This window comes from Mobula hypostoma, chromosome 1 (assembly GCF_963921235.1).
Source record: "Mobula hypostoma chromosome 1, sMobHyp1.1, whole genome shotgun sequence".
NCBI lineage: Eukaryota > Metazoa > Chordata > Chondrichthyes > Myliobatiformes > Myliobatidae > Mobula > Mobula hypostoma.
The window spans coordinates 70,286,315-70,309,710 of NC_086097.1; the positions used below are offsets into that span (position 1 = coordinate 70,286,315).

Here is a 23,396-nt window from a genome sequence, read left to right on the forward strand (position 1 = left end):
TTAGGATTAAAGAGAATTCCAAGGCATTTTATACATATATCAGGAGCAAGAGGATGACTAGGGAAAGGGTGCTACTACTCAATGACAAAAGTGGGAACATTTGCTTGGATGCGAAGGATGTGCTTGAGGTCCTTCACATTAGTATTTGTCGAGAAGGATGTGGAGGATAGGGAGATCAGTGGGAGAGTATTAATATGCTAGGAAATGTTGAAGTAAAGGAGGAAGTAGTGTTGGGTCTCTTGAAGAAGCATTAAGTCCCTAGGGTTTGCTGTGATATACTTCAGTTTATTGAGAGAGGCAAGAGAAGAGATTGCTGGAACCTTGACCAATATCTTTGTATTCTCTCTAGATACAGGCGAAGTCCTGGAGGTCTGGCAAGTAGCTACTGTTGTTCCATTGTTCAAAAAGGGAACCAGGGACAATCCTGGAAAATAGAGACTGGTGAGTCTGATGTCAGTGGTAGTGAAGTTATTAGAGAGAATCCTTAGGGATAGGATTTACCATCAACTGGATCTCTGCTGTTTGTGATATATATATGACTTGGAAGACAATGTAAATGAGTGGGTAAGGAAGTTTGTAGATGATACAAAGATTGATGGTGTTGTGGATGGCATAGATGAATGACAAAGAATAGAGCGGGATAAAGGAGCCAGTACACTGTAAGGACAAGACATTTAAAAATGCTGATGAGTAAAGGGATGTTGGGGTCCAAGTTCACAGCTCCCTGAAAGTGGCTACACAGGCTGATAAGGTGGTTAAGAAAGTACATGTCATGTTTGCCTTTATTAGTCAAAACTCATCAAGCTATATTGCAGCTTTATAGAGCTCTGGTTAGGTTGCATATGGAATTGCATACAGTTCTGGTCACCCATATAATAGGGAGGATGTTGAGTCTTTGGAGAGGGTGTAGAAGAGATTTACTAGAGGGCATGCGGCATAACAAGAGGTTGAACAAACCTAAGTTGTTTTCTCTGGAACAGTGGAGGCTGAGGTGAGATCTGATAAGAGGTTCATAAGATTATGAGGGGTATAGATAGAGTAGACAGACTGCATCTTTTTCCCAGGGTACTTCCCAGAGGGCATGCATTTAAAGTGAGGGGATAATTTTAAAGATGTTAGAGGCAAGTTTTGTTTAATTTACCTGGGTTGGTGGTAGATGCAGATACATTTGGGACTTTCAAGACATTTAAATACGCACGTGAATATGAAGAAAATGGAGGGATATGGACACTGTGTGGGAATAAAGGATTTGTTTAGTTGTCCATTTGATTTCTAATTTATTTGGATTGGCAGAATGTTGTGGGCCGAAGGGCCTGTTCCTGTTCTATGCTCCATGTTCTATACCCAACCAACAATTGTTCCCCTAGCACAACAAAAATACTCAAGAAATCTAGCAAGTATAATGTCATAGAAACATTATATACAATGTAGATTTACTGAGATTATAGGAGAGTGAATTCCCTTAAGATGTTGTATTGTTAGAGAAAACGAATGTTTAAATATTAGTTTTGGTTAACCATCATTAAAATCTGAGGCAAAACCTGCCATTTTAGTTTAATATTTGTATCCTTCTATTTGTTATCAGGAAAAAATTATGAAAAGCAAAATTACATCACAATGCAAAACTAGCACTTAATTTTAGACTTCTCAGATTTTATACATTGTAATTGGTTAACAAACATTCTGCATCCTAATGCAATGAAATCATTGTTCTTCTGAGGCTTCCTCTTTCTTACATGACAGTACATTTTCATTGACTTTCACAAGTATCCATCTTAGTGGACAAACTGAGCATGCAATAATTGTGAAAGAGCATAATGAAGGATATTCAAACTGACATGGATATCAAAAAGGATATGCTCTTTTGTACTTGATACTTAAGAGGTTGTTATTTGAGATCCATAAAGTTTCAGTTTACCTGTCGAAATTTAATTCTACAATGAATTTAAAGTTCATTTCCATTTAACAGTGAATTGTAGAGCCACTCGGGTATTTTATTAGGATCTGATTTTGGGCAAAACCTCCAAGCAAAAGTCAACTCAAATTACAACTAATGTTAATTCTTCATCTTTTCTTGTACAACATGAAAATCAAATGGTAAAACAAAAAAAAATAAAGACCACAGTCATGAATTATATGTGAAAAATGTCTAACCTTGAGAATTGAGAGTTAAGTTCTTTGAGGTAATCAGACCATCAAATAGAGTTGAATTCTGAAGATGATGCATGAGCAAGTTAAAGAAATCACGAAGAGGGTTTTCAATGTCAGGCATTTCTTGAGGTTTTCCAGCCTTATCTGAATATTGAATACAAATTGTGCTGGCAGGATTAAATACTTTTCTTTTCATCTCTCTCAAAGCTCCTTCCCAGATGTTTGTTCTGTCAACTTTGATTCTTGAGATGACATTTGATTTGATTTGCGACCTTAATTCCTTCAAAATGCTTGCAAGAGGTCTTGCTGCAAATATTTGGCTGTTAAAAAAATATTTGCAAGTTTGAAGTTGGTAAAGTAACTATGTATCATCATGTATTATTTCATGAAATACTCCGCAACTCCTCAGTAAGTCTTTTAACATTTTACAATTTAAAATATCAAAAGTGAAAGATATCCTAATGACCAATAGTCTTTAGCTCCAAACAGATCACAAGTTTAACCTTTAAGTCAAGAAACAATTAAAACAGAAATTTAGGACCTTAAACTCACTGATGGAATGAAATGGCTAACAAGGGGATTGAAGTTCTCCTGAAGTAATGAAGCTTTACCCTTCCTTCAACTGGTCCTTGTCTCTCCAAGGAGATTACATAACTGCAGCAAAGAAAAATCTAGTCCTAATGCTCAGTTAAATTCAAACTCTACCCTAAAACTTCTTTACAAATCAAGTCTCTCTAGTTAGTGTGATAGTAGCTAAATGTAATATACTTCAGAGAGATTATTTCTATCACTGAAAGCATTACTTTCATCAAAATTTCTTCTGCAAAGGATATTCTGATTATTACTTACCTTGGGGAGAACTGAGCCATGTTTGCTTACTGCTTTACATTTCACAAAACTAGAATCCATCATTTTGTGCATTCCAAATGTGGGTGAATTGTCTCAGAAATAAATACCAAAATTTTAAAATATCATTGACGCTGTAAAATATCAGTTGTTGATTATGCTTGGGAAAAATTAATAGTAGGTGGAAGGACTTAGACTGGTTAATAACCCAACAGGCAAAGCTTAATTTTTAATGTCTAAGTTTTTGCATTGTAGGGGAATTAAGGGTTATGGGGGTAAGGCAGATGGGTGGAGATGAGTCCATGGCCAGATCAGCCAAGATCTTATCGAATGGTGGAGCAGGCTTGACGGGCCACATGGCCCACTCCTGCTCCTATTTCTTATGTTCCTAATTTGCAGCAATGTTTTAAAAAACAGTATGTTTGTGAAACATTTTCTAAATTGTAATAATCATTTAACTTTATGCTACATCATCAGATTGAATTCTACCACTTGCATTCATTGGCAAAGAGAAATTTGATTTAGACACTAAAAATTAAAAAAAAGTTTCAAGGATAAGGTACTGAACTGAATTTGAGGAATGAAGAACAAGTTCAAGAACATGAACTTACTAAATAATGGCATTACCACATGAACAGGATATTTCAGAGAATGCAACGCTTATAAATCAGTTGAAGAAATAACTGTAATTGTCTTCTAATCCGTAGCCAGATTGTGAAATTAAACTAAGTAATTTAATTATTATTCTTATGTTGTTCAGGCTGTCCTCCCTCCAATTTTCCAAAGTCTTTCAGCCCCCTAAAACTGTACTAAACTTTCCACATTGGTCAGTTCCCCTCTTCTATTACAGTCACGAAGAAGAATCTCAGCCCAAACCACCAATTACTCATTTCTCTCGTTAGATGCTGCCTGAGCTGCTTAGCACATAGTCGTCATAGAAAAGTACAGAACAGAAATAGGCCCTTTAGCCCATCTAGTCTGTACCAAGCTATTTAAACTGCCTTTTGTAACACAAGCAAAATGCTGGAGGAATACAGTGGGTCGGGCAGCATCTATGGGAAGGAATCTTGTGCCGAGTTCATCCAGTGTTTTGTGTATTGCTCCCAATAACTGCAGCATCTGTAGTCTCATAATATTTGGTAAACCACATACATTACGGAGAGTTAAAGTTAGAAAAATAAACTAAATTAAAATTCCTTTGGCTTGATTTTCATAACTCCAGAATCCCCATTGAAAGAAAGAGCCTTGGATTTTAAAAAGCAAATCTCCTGGGTAGATTGTTTAACATGATAGAGCTTCGTGCTGAAAGCCCATACAGTCAAGCAATGATGCATTGATAGATGCCATGTCACCCACCATTTGGAAAGTCTGGGACCTCTGAACTTGGAGAACACATTCATTAAAGCATTTGTCTTATTGTCATTTAGATGGCTGAATACTGGCAGTCTTTTTCCCTTGAATGGACATTAGGCAGCGTTAAAACATGATGAGTGTATAAGACATAGTGAAGGTTTTGCTGAAAACAAATGCATCAAAGTCAAAGATGAGCAGTGATAGGAGGATAGAAAGAATTAGATGCAAAATGGGAGTGGGAGATGTGAAGGGCAAGGAGTACAAGATGCAAACAAATATTTGTGATCTACAGAAAGTAGAATTTAGGATATCGATAGGATTAGGATATCTTCCTCAGTTAATCAAGTTCTGTCATTTTGTTTCATAATTCCAAGACAGAAAAAGAATCTTTGCCCAGTACTAACCTATTTTTGCATTCTTTCAGAGTTCCACCTGATAACCTTGGACACTTGGGTGAACGGAGTGAATCCTGGTTTTCTTTATATTTCCTCTTCCTTGAATTTATCCCCGAACTTTGGCTTTGTTTCCTTAATTTTTCTATGGGACAAATCATAAGACAATTTGAAAACGTTCAATCTAGCACTTTTACAAAATCTAATAAAAACTGAATCTTTACAATCTACCAGATTGTTCAATTTTAATAATCTACTATTCATATACAACAATAGTAAAGACCAAGCACAATAGAAACAGAAGTATTTTTATAACAAACTTCAAGTAAGTTGGATGGCTAAAGTGAATAAGGTGCAGATAACATTAGAAACAAAAGGAATAGGTTGTTTAATCCTTTGTGCCTGTTTTGCCACTCAGTAAAATCATGGTTACAGTGTAAATGGACTGCCACTTTCCTCAACTAACAGCTTTTCCTGTGATTCCTTTATTAGCTAAAAACACATTGACCTTATTTTGAATATAATGTACCCACTCAGGTACAAAATTTTAAAGATTCACTGTTCTCTAGTGATGGGTTTTCTTCTCATCTCAATCCCAATACTGACTTTTGTTCACAACAATCCAGCCAGATAAAGATTATCTACAAGACCATAAGAAATATGAGCAGAATTAAGTTATTCAACCCATCGATTCTACTCCAGCATTTCACAATGTTGATTTAGTAACACTCTCAACACCATTATTCTGCCTTCTCCCCATAACCTTTGACGCACCTACTAATCAAGAACCTCTGCTTTGAATCTACCCAATGACCTGGCCTCCAAAGCTATCCATGGCAATGAATTCCACAGATTCACCTCTCTGGCTAAAGAAATTCCTTCTCATCTGTTTTAATGGGACATCCCTCCATTCTGAGGCTGAGCTCTCTGGTCCTAGACTGCCCCGCTATAGGAAACTTCCTCTTCACATCCACTCTTTTGTGACCTTTCAATAGGATTCAACAGGATCCCCCTTCATTCTTCTAAGCTCCACAAGTATAGGGCCAGAGCCAAACATTTCTCAAGTTAACCCTTTTATTCCTGGAATCATTCTCATGAACCTCCTCAGGACCCTCTATAATGTCATCACAATTTTTCTTAGATACAGGGCTCAAATCTGTTCACAATACTTCAAGTGTGATTAACCAATGTTTTATAAAGATTCAGCATTATGTCCTTGATTTTATATTCTAGTCCTCTCAAAATAAATGCTAACATTGCATTTGCCTTCCTTACCACCAACTCAACCTGGAAGTTAACCTTTAGGAATCCTGCAGGAGAACTCCCAAAGTCCCTTTGCACCTTTTTTCTCCCCATTTAGAAAATAAGTCTACCTTTATGCCCTCTACTAATGTGCTTGAGCATACACTCCCTTACACTATATTCCATCCATCTCTTCCTTGCTCATTCTCATAATCTGTCCTGCAGACTCCTGCTCCTTCACTGCCCGTCCACCTATCTTCGTAAGGTGATTTGATCTTCAAACTTGGCCACAAAGCCATCAATTCTGTATTTCAAATCAATAAAATATGTTGTTAAGATAAGTGATCTCAACTCCAACCCTTACAGAACACCACAGCAGCCAATCAAAAAAGTCCACCTTCATTCCCAATCTTCCTTTCCTGCCAGTCAGCCAATCTTTTATGCATGTTGGTATCTTTCCTATAGTACCATGGGCTCTTGTTTAGCTGCCTCATGTGCAGCACCTTGTCAAATGCCTTCTGAAAATCCACATAATCAACATCCACTGGCTCTCTTTTGTCTATCCTGTCTGTAATTTTCCTCAAAGAATTCCAACAGATTTGTCTGGCAATATTTCCCATTAAGAAAACTAAGCTGATTTTGCCCTATATTACCACGTGCCTCTAAGTACCCTAAAACCTCATCCTTAATAATGGATTCCCAACATCTTCCCAACCACTGAAATAAGGCTAAATGGCCTGTAATTTACTTTCCTCTGCTTCCCTCTATTCTTAAAGGGTGGAGTGACATTTGCAATTTTCCAGTCTTCCAGAACCATTCCAGATTCTAGTGATTCTTGAAAGATCTAAACATTTTTACCTCCACAATCTCTTCAGCTATCTCTTTCAGAACCCTGGGGTGTAGTCCATCTAGGCCAGGTTACTTATCTATATTCAGACCTTTCAACTTCCCGAACACCTTCTCCTTAGTAGTAGCAACTACACTCACTTCTGCCCTGACACTCTTAAACTTCAGATATACTGCTGGTGACTTCCATAGTGAAGACTGATGCAAAATACTTATTCAGTTCATCTGCCATTTCTTCGTCCCCCAATTACTACCCCTCCAGCATTATTTTCAAGCAGTCTGCCATCTATTCTTGCTTCTGTTTTACTTTTCATATATCTGAAAAAAAAACTTCTGCATCCTCTTATATTATTGGCTAACTGACCATCATATTTCATCTCTTCTCTCTATGGCTTTTTACTTGCCTTCTGTTGATTTCCCAATCCTTTAACATCCCACTCAGTTTTGCTATATTAAAGCCCTCTCTTTTGGTTTTATGCTGATATGACTTCCCTAGTCAGCCACCCTTTATTTCATCAATCCTTTAAAATACTTCTTTGGAATTTATCTATCCTGTGCTTTCCGAATTGCTCCCAGAAACCCCAGCCATTGCTGTTCTGCTGTCACCTATGCTCATGTCCCCTTCCAATGTACTTTGGCCAGCTCCCCTCTCATGCCTCTGTAATTCTCTTTACTCCATAGTAATACTAATTTAACTTTAGCTTCTCCTCTCCAGCTGCAGGGTGTATGTTATCATATTATCATCACTGCCTCCGAAGGGCTCCTTTACCTTACACTCGCTCAATAAATCCGGTTCATAAAACACCCAATCCAGAATTGCCTTTTTTCCTAGTGGGCTCAACCACAAGCATCTCTACAAAGCCATCTCACAGGCATTCTACAAATTTCCTCTCTTGGGTCCAGCACCAACCTTATTTTTCCCCAATATACCTGAATAATTAAATTCTCCATGACTATTATTGCCCCCTTTACATGCTTTTTCTCCCATTGTAATTTGTACCCCACATCCTAGCTACTGTTCTGAGGCCTGTATATAAATCCCATCAGGGTCTTTTTACCCTTGCATTTTCCTAACTTTACCCACGAGGATTATGTGTCTTCCAATTCTACGTCAGCTCTTTTAAGGATTCAAATAAATTTTTTGCCAACGGAGCCAATCCAACCCCCTCTGCCTACCTGCCCGCCCTTTTGATACAATATGTATCCTTGGATGTTAAGCTCCCAACTACGATCTTCATAGAACCCCGACTTAGGGATGCCCACAACATCATACACGCCAATCTGTAACTGCACTACAAGATCACCTATCTTATTCTGTATACTGCAAGCATTCAAATGCAACTCCTTCAGTCCTGTCTTCATCACCCTTTTCAATTTTGCCCTCTTGTAACAATTCAACTCATGCACTGACTGCAATTTTGTCCTATCATCTGCATGTCCTTCCTCAGTCTAACAATACATTGCATCTTACTTGTATATCAACTACTCCATCCTCAGCCCCATCACTCCAGTTCTCATCCCCCTACCAAATTAGTTCAAATCCTCTGGCAAACCTACTTGCAATGATATTAGCCCTCCTTGAGTTCTGGTGTAATCTATCCCTTTTGTACAGGTCATATCTTCCCCAGAAGACATTCCAACGATTTAGAAATCAGCAATCCTGCCCACCACACCAATTCTTAAGCCATGCATTTATCTGCCAAATCAACCTATTCTTACTCTCACTGCCGCGTGGCACAGGCAGCAATCCAGAGATTACTATCCTGGAGACTATGCTTTTCAGCTTTCTACTCCCTATATTCTCCTTCAGGACCTCAAACCCTTTTGCTACCCATGTCATTGGTACCAATATGTACCACAACTTCAGGCTGTTCACCCTCATCCAATAGAATGCTGTGGACCCGATTTGACTCTGGGACCTGGAAGGCAACATATACCTGAGTGTCTTTTTCACATCCACAGAATCTCCTGTACTCTCCTTTAACTACTGAATACCCTATTACCGCTGCACTCCCTTCCTCTCACCCACTGAGCCAGACTCAGTGCCATTGACAAGGTCGCTGCGGCTTCCCCAGTAGGTAACACCCCACAACCCCCCAACACTATCCAAAGCACTATACTTAATATTGAGGGAATGACCACAGGGCTACTTTGCAGTGGCTGCTTATTCCCTTTCCTTCTCCTGACAGTCACCTAGCTACCTGTCTCCTGCTGCTTAAGGGTGAGTACCTCCCTGCAGCTCCCATGTGATCCAAAGGTCATCCAACTGCAGGTCCAGTTTCTTAGCATAGTCTCTAAAGAGCTGTAGTTCAATAGACTTTGTGCAGATGTAATTATCAGGGAGACTGGAGGTCTCCCAGATTTCCCACATTTCACATGACAAATATACCACTAAACCTGGACCCATTCTCCCTGCACTAGATACATACTAATAGAAAAAAAAACTCACTAGAAACTCACTTCAAGCCTTCACCCCTTCTTGTGTCACTTCTTTAACCAAAGCCTGATCACTCACAGAATGGCTGTGCCCACAATGGTCACTTCACAACTTTTTATTGGCCTTTGCCAAATGCCTAATAGACCATGATTGAAGGTCGCCCTATAAAACTTAAGAATTTTATGTTTCATTGAAATTAACTAATTCTTCTTGCACCAAATTGGCTCACTCCCTCCTTAAAGGTATCAATTTGGTGACCTACATTGAGTCTCCTGTGATAGAAACATAGCTTTCTTTAGATCAGGAGACAAGACATTTACCAAATTTTTTAGGTGGTGTCTCACAAGGGCTCCATATAATTGCAGCAAAGTGTGTTTATTCTTATACTGAAATTTGTTTACAATATAGGTGAACATCTTGTTCACTCTTGTTCACCTTCCTAATTGCTTACTATACCAGCACATAAACTTGAATTGAGTTGTGTACAAGTATCTTTCTGTCCCTGTATACATACATCCTTGTTTTCAATCATATCATACAAAGCCATTTTTGAAGCAAATGAAGATGGATGGAGCTAGGACACTGCCCTCAGGAATTCCTGCTGCGAAATTCCTGGAACTGGAATGATTGACCTTTAACAACCACAATTCTTTGAGGACTGTTCCAATCACTTAATTGTTTACCATCGACCATGTTCATCAAGGAGCTTTGGTGAACATCTCTGCTGATGACTGATGAGTATTTAGCCAGATTAGATTTAAATCACAATTTTTCAATATTTATATATTCAGCCATTAGTCTGTCATCCTGCAATCATGTCTCTGTAATGGTCATCAGATCATATTTCTAATTGTATTTTCTGTTCTTTTGTTCTGAATTTTGTGTCCACATACAGTTTTGCAAACTCTAGCTTTACCCACTGATTTATTCTTATAGTTATATTCTCTATTCCATCCCCTCAATCTATCTGTTCCATCATTGTTAGCTTCTCTACTGATTTACCATATCTTCTTTGATCCCTTGCTCCTAACTATTTAGTTTAAAATCCTCCCTACTTCTCTTTCTTCACTGATTCCAACATGACTCAAGTACAGACTGTTGTAATGTGCCATTCCCACTTTCTTGACCACTGGGGCCAGCACTGATGAACAGGAATTCACTTCCATCAGTACTTAAGGCCTGCATTCATTTCACCAATCTTATTTGCCCTCTGTGTCAACATACATGTGGCTTAGAAAATTATCCAAAGGTGTTTTCAATTTTCCTTTTTAATTTGATGCCTAGTTCTCCATACTAACTGTTTTTATTTGCTTATGTGGTGCTTTCTCTTGTGGTGCTCCTTGGAAGCTTGGATCCACATGGAATGTTTGCTTAAAACAGCACAGGTGAGAAGTGATTGGCAAAGAGGTAATATTTGTCATTTAATCCAAAATGAGATCCCAAAGATGGTCACTAATGAATCTAGATGCTGTCTGAAATGCTGAGTTCTTCCTGCATTACTCAATACTTTAACATGGTAGCTATAATGAACCCACAATGGTCCAGTGTATTTTATGATTAATAAAGCACTTCTAGAGTCCAATTAGGATAAAACGAAGTATGGTGAGTGGTAGCTTATGGAGAAGTGACAAGAATTTACTGAGTCACATGACCAGACACATCTTGCAATTCTACGCATGATAGTGGAGGATAACTATAGTGCGAATATATCTGACTGAATTTTAAGAAGTTCTTTGAATAAAGTTCCATACAAGTTTCAAGACCATTTATTCAGTAATGTGAAAGATCAAAACAAGTGATGACCTAGAATTGACGGAAGCAACTTCTTAGCCATTTTCATGCTTTAAGTAGAAATGTTATTTGTAAATTACCTGACTTGTACACAATCTCTCTGCACTCGGGACACTCCCAACTTTCCAAACAGCTTGCCAACAATGAACAGGCCTGATGAGTTCCACTGGAGCCACAGTACTTACAAAGTACAATGTCCCATTTACTGAAAAAAGTACTGTTATTAATTTCTTTCAAAAATATTTTTCATTACATTAACTGTGTGATAAATCAAAGCCAATTAATTATTTTCTAACATGCAAATCAGTGACTAGGGTTACTTGCAACTGGTACAATTATGCAAGTTAAACAAGAACATATTAACTATAGATTAATACCATCTACAATATATTGCACAGATCAACATTTCCTAATTTGAAAAATAACAGGGTTGGTATTTTATGATAAAGACAATCATTGGGATGAATCCAATTATTTTTTTCCAGCCTTTAATTTAGGAGTCAGAGCATTCATTTGACAAACTAATAATCTATATCCATCAATATGATAAGAATATTAAAATGTATTTCTGCCAAAATGATGCATCTCCTCAAAAAATAGAAGTGACAAAACAATTTTAAAACTGCTTTATTGCAATACACATTGCATTGCAGAAGACAGGAAGACTCTACAACTCATCACTGGCATGAGCCTAACTGCCATCAAAGACACATATACTGAAAGGCACTGGAAAAGTGCCAGCAATATTATAAGGGATCACATCCACTCAGCTTATGGACTGTTTGTCCCACCTCCATTAGGGAGGAGACTCTGTAGCATCCATGCCAGGACCACCAGACTCAAAAACAGTAACATCCCCCAAGCCATCTGGCTGATCAATGCCTCCATCCATTACCCCCACCACCACTACATACACTTCACCTAGTGTCACTAGGTGGCATGGACATAAAATCATTTCATGTACACAAGTTACTTGTGCAATGTGTTTTGTAGCATTGCTTTCCTATTTATATTTGCACTTTTTTATTATGCTGTTTATGCTTATTGTGTATTTTAATGCTGTATTAGATACAGAGTAACAATCATTTCATTTTTCTTTACATACAAGTGCTGAAGAATGACAATAAACAAATCTGAATCTTGATATACACAACAAGGCAGCTATACAGAGATAATAATACAGGCCGCTCCTTCGGGCATGACATGGTAATACATGTGATCAGTATCTACTGGAATTGAGTAGAAGTGAGCAGGATTATATGCGAAACCAGAGGTGAGTAGCAGTAGTTTCCAAAATTGAAACTGAGTTTAGGTGTTTTATGTCCTCCAAAGCTTTCAAGACAAAATAAATCTAATAATATCAACGTGTACAAGAGATAGCACTGAAGTACGGTACTTTATAGCATTACTTCTATTATTTTTATATTTTCCAGAAATAACAGAGGTTTTAAATTAGTCAAACTTGAAAATACTGAACTGAAACTCGTCCTCTATTTAAGTCGCAATAAAGCAACACTGTCCTTTTCCCTAGTGGATTTCCAAAGCTATGGGCAACTCCACTCTGAAACAGAATGGATTTTTTTGAAGTACGAATAACAGGCACATTTGTAATTTCTGCACAAATATGCATGCCCCTAAGGTGTTGTCAAGACATCTTTTTGTTGTTCTCCCCATCCCCCCCCCAATTTTGCTTAAATGGGGCACAAGGAAGGGCAGAGGGCACATGAAATTGAGGAGGTCCCCCAACTACTATATTACTTAACTTTAACAAGCTGTGAAAGGTTAGATCCAATTATGATATTGATTCCAAAAAGTATAAAACTGTTTATTCCTTACTTGATTGGCATGGTTGCAAAGATTAATATATTAATAATTTTTAAATTAATTAATTTAAAAATGCCAATTTACCTCTACCCCTTCCAAAATTTAAAACTTAGAGATTTTAGTAGTTTGAGAACTATTAACTATTTGATGTCACAAATAGTTGGATAAGCCGGATTCCGTACTTCAGCTGTGTTTTGTAGATCAGCCTCACTCCACCAAAGCTGTAGAAGGCCTAATCTCTACTCCTGCTGCAGCAAGATTCTTTCAGCAAATTTCTGCAGGGAAAGCACTTTATAGATGAGCAACAAATGTGGCAACTTGTTTCTAACTGCAAATTCTAACCTATAGGTTTTACAATTATGTGGTAAAGCTAATGAGATCATCCATTTACATTACTTGCATAGCTAAACTCTATTAGTACATTTCTGATTGTTGAGAGATAACATACTTCAGTAAATATAGTGTGCTTACATTAGCTGATAAAAAATATTTCTGTTTGGTATCAAAATGATTTATTTGAAAAACAACACACAGAAAAGAAGTTTCTGGTGGTTAAAATGCCCTTATTGGTGTGATAGAACTTCAAAGTCTGAGGTAGCAGGCTCTGAAGGAATCAGAGATACAGTGGATTCTGGTTAACTGAGACAATCAGGAACAGTACATCTTGGCCCAATTGAGCGACTGCCCTAATTAGCTGAAGTTTCAGGGAAATAGTTAAAAAGTAACAAAAAAAAGATAACTAATTTGTTCTGTATTTCAGTTAAATACATAATTTATTACTCAGTTTAACTGAGAAACAAAGTTCCAAGCTCAAAATAAAATTTATTATCAGAGTATTATCGTGTCACCACATACAATCCTGAGATTCTTTCTCTGCGGGGATACTTAGCAAATCTATAGAACAGTAAAATGTACATAAGATCAATCAACTCCAAACTGTGCAAATGCAAATATAAAAAATGGCAATAAGTAATGAGCATGATACGAGTCTTTAAGGTGAGTCCATCAGTTGTGGAAACACCAGAAGTAGAGTGAATGTAGTTAATTTCTTTTGTTCAAGAGCTTGATGGTCGAGGGGTAGTAACGGTTCTTAAACCTGGTGTTGCGAGTCCTGAAGCACTTGCACCTTCTTGCTGGTGGCAGCAGTAAGGAAAGAGCATGGCCTGAGTGGCAAAGATCTTTCACGATGGATGCTGTTCTTCTACTGCAACGTTTCATGTAGATCATGTAGATGTACTTAATGGTTGGGAGGGTTTTACCCATGATGTACTGGGCCGAATCCACTTCCTTTTGTTGTTTTTTCCACTTAAAGGCAGTGGTGTTCCCATACCAAGCCACAATACAGCCAGTCAGCACACTTTCCACCACACATCTATCGAAGTTTGCCAAAGTTTTTGATGACATGCCAAATCTCCAAAGACTGCTGAGGAAGTAGAGGTACTGCTGTGCTTTCTTTGCAATTATATTTATATGATGGGTCCAGAACAGGTCCTTTGAGATAGTGACACCCAGGAATTTCAAGTTACTGACTCTCTCTGCCTCTAATCCTCCAATGATTACTGGCTCATGGACCTCTGGTTTCCCTCTCCTCATGTCTACAATCAGTTCCTTGGTCTTGGTCAGCTGCAGGGATGTGGACTACAAATTACAACTGGAAATAGAAAAGGCTTGTCAGAAGGGCAGTGTTAGGATAATTGTGGGGGATTTTAACATGCCAGTGGATTGGGAAAATCAGGTCGGCACTGGATCTCAAGAGAGAGAATTTGTAGAATGTCTGCGAGATGGCTTTTTAGAACAGCTTGTTGTTGAGCCCACTAGGGGATCGGCTGTACTGGATTGGGTATTATGTAATGAACCGGAGGTGATTAGAGAAATTGAGGTGAAGGAACCCTTAGGAGACAGTGATCATAACATGATTGAGTTCACTGTAAAATTTGAAAAAGAGAAGCCGAAATCTGATGTGTCAGTATTTCAGTGGAGTAAGGGAAATTACAGTGGCGTGAGAGAGGAACTGGCCAAAGTTGACTGGAAAGGGACACTGGCGGGAAAGACAGCAGAGCAGCAGTGGCTGGAGATTATGCGAGAAATGAGGAAGGTGCAAGAGAGGTATATTCCAAAAATGAAGAAATTTTTGAGTGGAAAAACGATGCAACCCTGGTTGACAAGAGAAGTCAAAGCCAAAGTTAAAGCAAAGGAGAAGGCATACAAGGAAGCAAAAATTAGTGGGAAGACAGAGGATTGGGAAGGTTTTAAAACCTTACAAAAGGAAACCAAGAAGGTCATTTAGAGGGAAAAGATTATAACTATGAAAGGAAGCTAGCAAATAATATCAAAGAGGATAAAGCTTTTTCAAGTATATAAAGAGTAAAAGACAGGTGAGAGTAGATATAGGACCGATAGAAAATGATGCTGGAGAACTTGTAATGGGAGATAAGGAGATGGCAGAGGAACTGAACGAGTATTTTGCATCAGTCTTCACTGAGGAAAACATCAGCAGTATACCGGACACTCAAGGGTAGCAGGGAAGAGAAGTGTGCGCAGTCACAATTACGGCACAGAAAGTACTCAGGAAGCTGAATAGTCTAAAGGTAGATAAATCTCCTGGACCAGATAGAATGCACTCGCGCGTTCTGAAGGAAGTAGCTGTGGAGATTGCGGAGGCATTAACGATGATCTTTCAAAAGTCGATAAATTCTGGCATGGTTCCGGAGGACTGGAAGATGGGAAATGTCACTCTGCTATTTAATAAGGGGGCAAGGAAGCAAAAAGGAAATTATAGACCTGTTAGCTTGACATCGGTGGTTGGGAAGTTGTTGGAGTCGATTGTCAAGGATGAGGTTACAGAGTACCTGGAGGCACATGACAAGATAGGCAGAACTCAGCATGGATTCCTTAAAGGAAAATCCTGCCTGACCAACCTATTACAATTTTTTGAGGAAATTACCAGTAGGCTAGACAAGGGAGATGCAGTGGATGTTGTATATTTGGATTTTCAGAAGGCCTTTGACAAGGTGCCACACGAGGCCACTTAACAAGAGCCCATGGAATTACGGGAAAGTTACATACGTGGATAAAGCGTTGGCTGATTGGCAGGAAACAGAGAGTGGGAATAAAGGGATCCTATTCTGGTTGGCTGTCGGTTACCAGTGGTGTTCCACAGGGGTCTGTGTTGGGGTCACTTCTTTTTACATTGTACATCAACGATTTGGATTATGGAATAGATGGCTCTGTGGCTAAGTTTGCTGACGATACGAAGATAGGTGGAGGGGCCGGTAGTGCCGAGGAAACGGAGAGTCTGCAGAGAGACTTGGATAGATTGGAAGAATGGGCAGAGAAGTGGCAAATGAAGTACAATGTTGGAAAGTGTATGGTTATGCACTTTGGCAGAAAAAATAAACGGGCAGACTATTATTTAAATGGGGAAAGAATTCAAAGTTCTGAGATGCAACGAGACTTGGGAGTTCTCGTACAGGATACCCTTAAAGTTAACCCCCAGATTGAGTCAGTAGTGAAGAAGGCGAATGCAATGTTGGCATTCATTTCTAGAGGAATAGAGTATAGGAGCAGGGATGTGATGCTGAGGCTCTATAAGGCACTGGTGAGACCTCACTTGGAGTACTGTGGGCAGTTTTGGTCTCCTTATATAAGAAGGGATGTGCTGACGTTGGAGAGGGTACAGAGAAGATTTACTAGAATGATTCCAGGAATGAGAGGGTTAACATATGAGGAACATTTGTCTGCTCTTGGACTGTATTCCTTGCAGTTTCGAAGAATGAGGGGAGACCTCATAGAAACAGTTCGAATGTTGAAAGGAATGGACAGAGTGGATGTGGCAAAGTTGTTTCCCATGATGGGGGAGTCTAGTATGAGAGGGCATGACTTAAGGATTGAAGGGCGCCCATTCAGAACAGAAATGCGAAGAAATTTTTTTAGTCAGAGGGTGGTGAATCTATGGAATTTGTTGTCACGGGCAGCAGTAGAGGCCAAGTCATTGGGTGTATTTAAGGCAGAGATTGATAGGTATCTGAGTAGCCAGGGCATCAAAGGTTATGGTGAGAAGGTGGGGGAGTGGGACTAAATGGGAGAATGGATCAGCTCATGATAAAATGGCAGAGCAGACTCGATGGGCCGAATGGCCGACTTCTGCTCCTTTGTCTTGTGGTCTTAGTGACATTGTGTGAGAGATTGTTATTACACCATTCAGCCAAATTTTCAATCTCCCTACTGTATGCTAATTCATCACCACCATTGATACAGCCTTCAAAATTATATATTTAAATGAAATAAAGACCAATACTACTAGAGTACAGTACTATAAAACTGTATTGGTTCCTAATAGATAGCAAGTTATCCAGTGTACGCTGCAATGTTTTTTTGATTGACTGTAAATGAACAAAATCAGTGCTGACACCTAGTGCAGATAATGGACACCGCTTTGACAATTGCATCATCCAAATCTTCATTTTAATTGTAATATTCAAGATAATTGTTGATGTCTCCAAATTCTTTTTAGATCTTAATCTGAAGTAGTGAAATCGTTCATTTTCACTCCTGGCTGTTTCTGGCAGCTCCAAGCCGGAATGTTTGAAAGCACAGTGAGCAAAATGGTTCTGAATTGTCTAACTGCTTATTTCTCTCTCACAATCAGTTACAAAAATCAAAGCTTTTTGAACACAAACCCACACAACTGATGCTATTTAAAAATTGTTCGCTCTAGGCACGGTGTAATGTCCAACGACCACACAAGTGTATGTGACTGACACTAGTTAGTAACTGTTCAGCAGCAATATCATGTACCAATTTAGCAGCATATTGTCCCAAATAAACGAAGGGAATCCGGAGCATTTTCTTGATTAATTTTTCCTTTAAGAGTCATTCCAAATAAGTGGCTGCCCTGATTAACCAATGGTCCAATTAACTGGAATCCACTTTAATTCTTTCTTGCAATTATATTGTGACCATGAGGAATTGAGGATATATAAAAAAATCATTTTGAACCTAAGTAACCTCTGGCTAAAAGAATAATTGGGACTGAATAGGAAATTTTGAACTGAAGTAAACTGTCCTCAGCAGTTAGAAAAAAAACAACTTATACGAGTTTTTTCTTAATTAGCAGAGAGACATTGAAAATTGATAAATGATATTGTGCCCTTGCTTGTCTAGGGGAAGGGAGGACTCAATGATAAGGACTGGAATGAACATCCGTCTGTAATTAAGTCAGGACCTTGCAAAGAGAATAACTGATAAGGACTGGACAGTACATCTATCTGTAATCAAACCTTGATTTAGCGGACTCTCTTCTCTAAGTAATTAAGTTTTGCACCAACAGACTTGGTGGGCGTACCAGTTCTAACAGCTTGCAACAGTAATGTATGGGACTTACTATATATAAATATACCGCTGTCACCTGACTAAAGGAGTCCACTTGTCAGATGGTTGGCAGCACTGACATGCCTTCCCTTTGACAACTGGGTCTCAAACTCCTGCAGGAGAATGCGCAGTAAACTGTGGTGACGATAAGAAGCTAGTCTCCCGAGTTTTATTCAGATTTGACTTTAACAACCACGCACACCTCCCACAACATGGATATTGGATGGTTTCAACCCACAAATCCTCAGTGAATTCCTCATCTCCAGTAATCTTGTATGTAATGGTTTCAGCAATTGTGAGCTGTGGTATTTGAAGATGATAATCTACATCTTCTGAAAAAGGAGATGGGGCAACACACAAACCTGGGTTAATTACAACCATTGTACACCCCATGGTATTGAAAAAGGAGATACCATTTTGGAAAAGAAGCATGAAAATATATGGATTAATATTCCAATTAAATTATTTTTAAAAAGGACCTGCTTTGTTCAAACTGCATTTAAGCATAACAACTTTCCAACTGTATCACCTGTGCTGGAGACTGCATAAAATGTGTCTGTAAAATATTCTCAATAGGCACCTGGAATTCTGAAGCAGGGGGAAAAAGAACACTGATGATCTGCAAAACTACTTTCTGTAGCTCATAAGACTCTTCACAAACTGCATTCTTCTGAGCACAATTTTCCATTTGATAACCAGGTGTGGTACAACTAAAGTTTAAGGCACCACTGATATTGATTTTAAAAAAAATCATCTTGCATTAAAGATGTAAAGTAGAAATATTAATTTTATCAAAATGTATTATGTTGCGAATGCATTAAAGTTAATTTAAAAAACTAATTTGCTGTACAATTTAGATATCAGTGATGCCAGGCTATTTGCTGCTTTGACTGTAAAGAACAGCACTTTGACTGTAAAGAACAGCAATTTAGTGGCAAGAAAAACTGAAAGTGGGAGATTTCATTCAGAAATTTAATTAAATTTTGAGATTACATTTTTTTTAAACCTTCACTTGCAGTGTTATTAGCAAACAAGCAGCCTGGCAATCTTAGTGAAATAGTTGGTCAGCTAGAAACAGTTACCTACAATTATCATGTTAATTCAGAACTTGAGATCCTAGTAGCGTACATCTAACTGGATTCCGGTAAATCAAAGAGCAGATTTCACCAAGAGGAGGAGGAATATGGTGAAGGAAGGGGTGAAGCCCTATTTGGTATCTAAACAAAATAAAAGACATTATGTATTGGTAGTTGAGATCTATTACCTGCAATTCCTGTACCAGACAAGACCATTGGGACATATAATGTATGGAGGAAACACTTCCAACTGACAGGATCAAGTTCAGGATTTCAAAGCCTGACCACAGTTTCCAAGGGGTGCCATTCCAAATGGAAAAAAAGTGCATCCTGGACAGCAATGGCCACAGGGGAGGAAGAGCTGGAACTGTCAGGGTGCATGCCTCACACAAGCAAGAGACATCATCTCCAATAGGTCTTCAGGAGTCCTTACAACTGACATCAAGATTGGGGGCATACTGGATGTGAGGAAGGTTATCAAAACTTACAATGGGATCTGGACCAGCTGGAAAAATGGGCTAAAGAACAGCAGATGGAATTAAATGTCCTCAAGTCTGAGGTGTTTGGGAAGACAAACCAGGGTAGAATTTACACAGTGAGCAGAAGGGCACCATGTAATGCAGCGGAATGGAGGGATCTGAGAATACAGATCCATAATTCCTTGAAAATAGTGTCACAGGTAGACAGGGTCATTAAAAAAAAGCTTTTAGCCTTCATAAATCAAAGTACAGATGTTAATATTTAAGTTGTAGATGTCAGTGAGGCCTAATTTAGAGTATTACGTGCAGTTTTGGTTACCTACCTCCAGGAAAATTACCAAGAAGACTAAAGGAATGCAGAGAAATTTTACATGGATGTTGCCAGGAGTTGATGACCTGAGCTATAGAGAAATGTTGAATAGGATATGACTTTATTCTCTACAGCCTAGGAGAATGAGGGGAGAATTGATAGAGGTATACTAAATTATGAGGGGTATTGATAGGGTGAATGCAAGCAGGCTTTTTCCACTGAAGTTGGAGGAGACTAGAACTAGAGGTAACACATATAAAAATTGCTGGTGAACGCAGCAGGCCAGGCAACATTTATAGAAGAGGTACAGTCAACGTTTCGGGCCTGCTGCGTTCACCAGCAATTTTTATGTGCGTTGCTTGAAATTCCAGCATCTGCAGATTTCCTCGTGTTTGCATAGAACTAGAGGTCATGGGTTAAGGATTAAAGGTGAAATGTTTAATGGGAACATGAGGAAAAACTTCACTCAGAGGGTGTCAGCAGAAGTGGCGGATGTGGGTTCGATTTCAACATTTAAGAGAAATTTGGATAAGTACATGGATGGGAGGGGTATGGAGGGTTATGGTCTAGGTCCAGGTCAATGGGACTATGGAAATTAATAGATCAGCACTGACTAGATGGGCCACAGGGCTGTGCTGTGGTGTTCTGTGACTCCAGGGTGGACTACCAGAAGTGATGCCTTTAAGTTAGTGTGTGGCACTCATAATAATCCAGAATTGATATTGTATTTTTTTTAATTTATTCCCTTTCTACTGCAAGTCATACTGATGACTGATAGGTATTGATAATATGGCTGAGATTTGTGGTGCTCCAAAGGAAAATGGATTAGTCGAAAAAAAATTACAGACCACAAGGTTAGAACAGGACAGTGTAACTAACTGCGCTGTTCTTGCACAGAGCTGGCCTTGACTTGTTGAGCTGAAGACTTCTTCACTGCTGTCAACTTCATCATTTTTTTTGATTATACTTCTTCTCCTTCATCTCACTGGCAAAATGCAACATCTCAGTGGCATCCTTTTCACTCATATTGATGGTTCTAAAAATGCCTTTTGGTCTCCCAAACAATGGAACTGCCTCTGAGTACTGAATTTCTAGGTTTCACTGTATTCCTTCCAACTCACTTATGTTTAACTAAACTGTCATTACACTGAAATGGGAAGATCAGGCAAAAATAACACAGGCTTAAAATATATAAATGAAAAACCTCAGGTTTTTGCAGCACTGGGACCAATTCTGGGGAAAGAGATACTTGTTCATGCAGAGTAACTGCTGTGTAATAGGACTAGATCTGGTGTTCTAGAGAGAAGTTCACTCATATGGTTGGGAGCAAATAAAATAATGGACGATAAAAACCAGCATATGCTGTAAAAAAAAAGTGGAATAAGGTGCACAAAGGAATGGGAGAGATCATTTATTTAGCAATACAACACAGAGTAGGGTCTTCTGGTCCTTCAAGCCATGCAGCCCCAGCAACCCCAGAACCCCAATTAACTCTAGTCTAATCATGGGACAATTTACTATGACCAATTAACCTACTCAGTACATCTTTGAACTGTGGAGGAAACCCATGCATTCCACGAGGAGGACATATAGAGGCTCCTTACAGAATGGTGCCAGAATTGAACTATGAACTACAGAATGCCCCGTGCTATAACAGTATCACGCTAAATGATACGCTACCATGAAGATAAATGGGAAAAGAAATGGATACTTTGGGAGAAGACAAACATGCATACATGCTTTTTAAACCCACTTTTGTGAATCATGGTGAATAAGAATTAAGATGAAGTGATTTACAAAAACATGTCAAGATTAAGCACTTATTGTCATGCATGTTCAGAAACCACAGGAGAAAGGAAAAAAGAAAATAGCGGGTGCCAATGCTAACTGCGGAACACAGTGCTAGAGATGAGATTTTCTTGAGAGATCTGTATAGAATTCACAATTACTTGGAAGCCAGAATGGAACCTATACATTGGGGCTCCTTCATAGGAGAGCAGAGGAACAGATGTTCAGGAATTTACAGAAATGAAGAACTGTGTTGGTGAAACTGGGTGATCCCAGTTTTGACTGGAATAACAGATAGGTGCATTGCAACAAAGGGAAAGTGGGATGAATCAAAAGCTACTTATGTATTGGTGCACAACAGCATTGACACATTTACAGATGACAGAAATCTTATAAGCATAGCAACGAATGAGATTAGAATATACAGGAAGAAAACAGACAAGCTGGTGAACATCCAGCCAAAATGAATTAATCTGAGAGAGAGAATTGCAAGGTGCTATGGTCTGGATGTTCAGAGACAGAGACGTATACATGTACCCGAACATATCGCTGCACGTGATAAGCATATTAAGAAAATGATTTTTTGTGCTATATTAATCATGAAGAGCCAGCGAGAACAAAAGCAAAGATATTTTATTCAATCTGTGCAAAAAATATAAGAAATTAATTTCTGGACTGAACACGGAAGTCTTTAAAGTGGGCATGAAAGATACCAGAACTGTTCAAGGGATGATGCATTGTACCTCTAAGATTAGAGAAGAAACAAGGTTGAGTAATGAGCAAAAATGAAGTACAACATCATGACTGATCGGTTTAAAAATGGCAGACTGAGGCAAACTGTTCCCATTAGCAGATTCAATCATAGATGAGGGGACAAAGAATAAAAACTTTGGCAAAAGATTAAAAGGATGACCATAAGATATAGGAGCAGAATTGGGTCATTTGGCCCATCGAGTCTGCTCCACTGTTTCATCATGGCTGATCCAATTTTCCTCTCAGCCCCAATCTCCTGCCTTCACCAAATATCTCTTCATGCCCAATCAAGAATTTATCAACCTCTGCTTTAAATATACATAAAGACTTGGCCTCCACAGCTGCCTGTGGCAAAGAATTCAACAGATTCACCACTCTCTGGCTAAAAAGATTCCTCAACTCCATTCTAAAAGGAAGCCCCTCTATTCTGAGACTGTCCCCTCTGGTCTTAGACTCTCCAACCATAGGAAATATCCTCTCCACATCCACTCTCTCAAAGCCTTTCACCATTCGATAAGTTTCAATGAGGTCTCACCTTATTCTTCTGAATTCTAGTGAATATAGGCCCAGAGCCATCTAGTGCTCTTCATATGACCAGCCATTCAATCCTGGGGTCGTTTTCGTGAACCTCCTTTGAACCCTCTCCAGTTTCAGTACAACCTTTATGAGATAAGGGGCCCAAAACTGCTCACAATACTCCAAATGAGGCCTCACCAGTGCTTCATAAAGTTTCAACAT

The 23,396-nt window shown here is 38.8% G+C and overlaps 1 protein-coding gene across 4 annotated transcripts in view; it reads right to left on the reverse strand.

Moving 5' to 3' along the window:
• Positions 1–23,396, reverse strand: part of g2e3 (G2/M-phase specific E3 ubiquitin protein ligase) — a 99,572-nt gene that overhangs the window by 20,223 nt on the left and 55,953 nt on the right. For all 4 annotated transcript variants that reach the window (XM_063050505.1, XM_063050496.1, XM_063050514.1 and 1 more), the window contains 3 exons: positions 11,139–11,263; positions 4,755–4,887; positions 2,155–2,471 (listed from right to left, as the gene is read on the reverse strand). In XM_063050505.1, the coding sequence (XP_062906575.1) occupies positions 2,155–2,471; positions 4,755–4,887; positions 11,139–11,263 (575 nt within the window). The remainder of the gene's footprint in view (positions 1–2,154; positions 2,472–4,754; positions 4,888–11,138; positions 11,264–23,396) is intronic.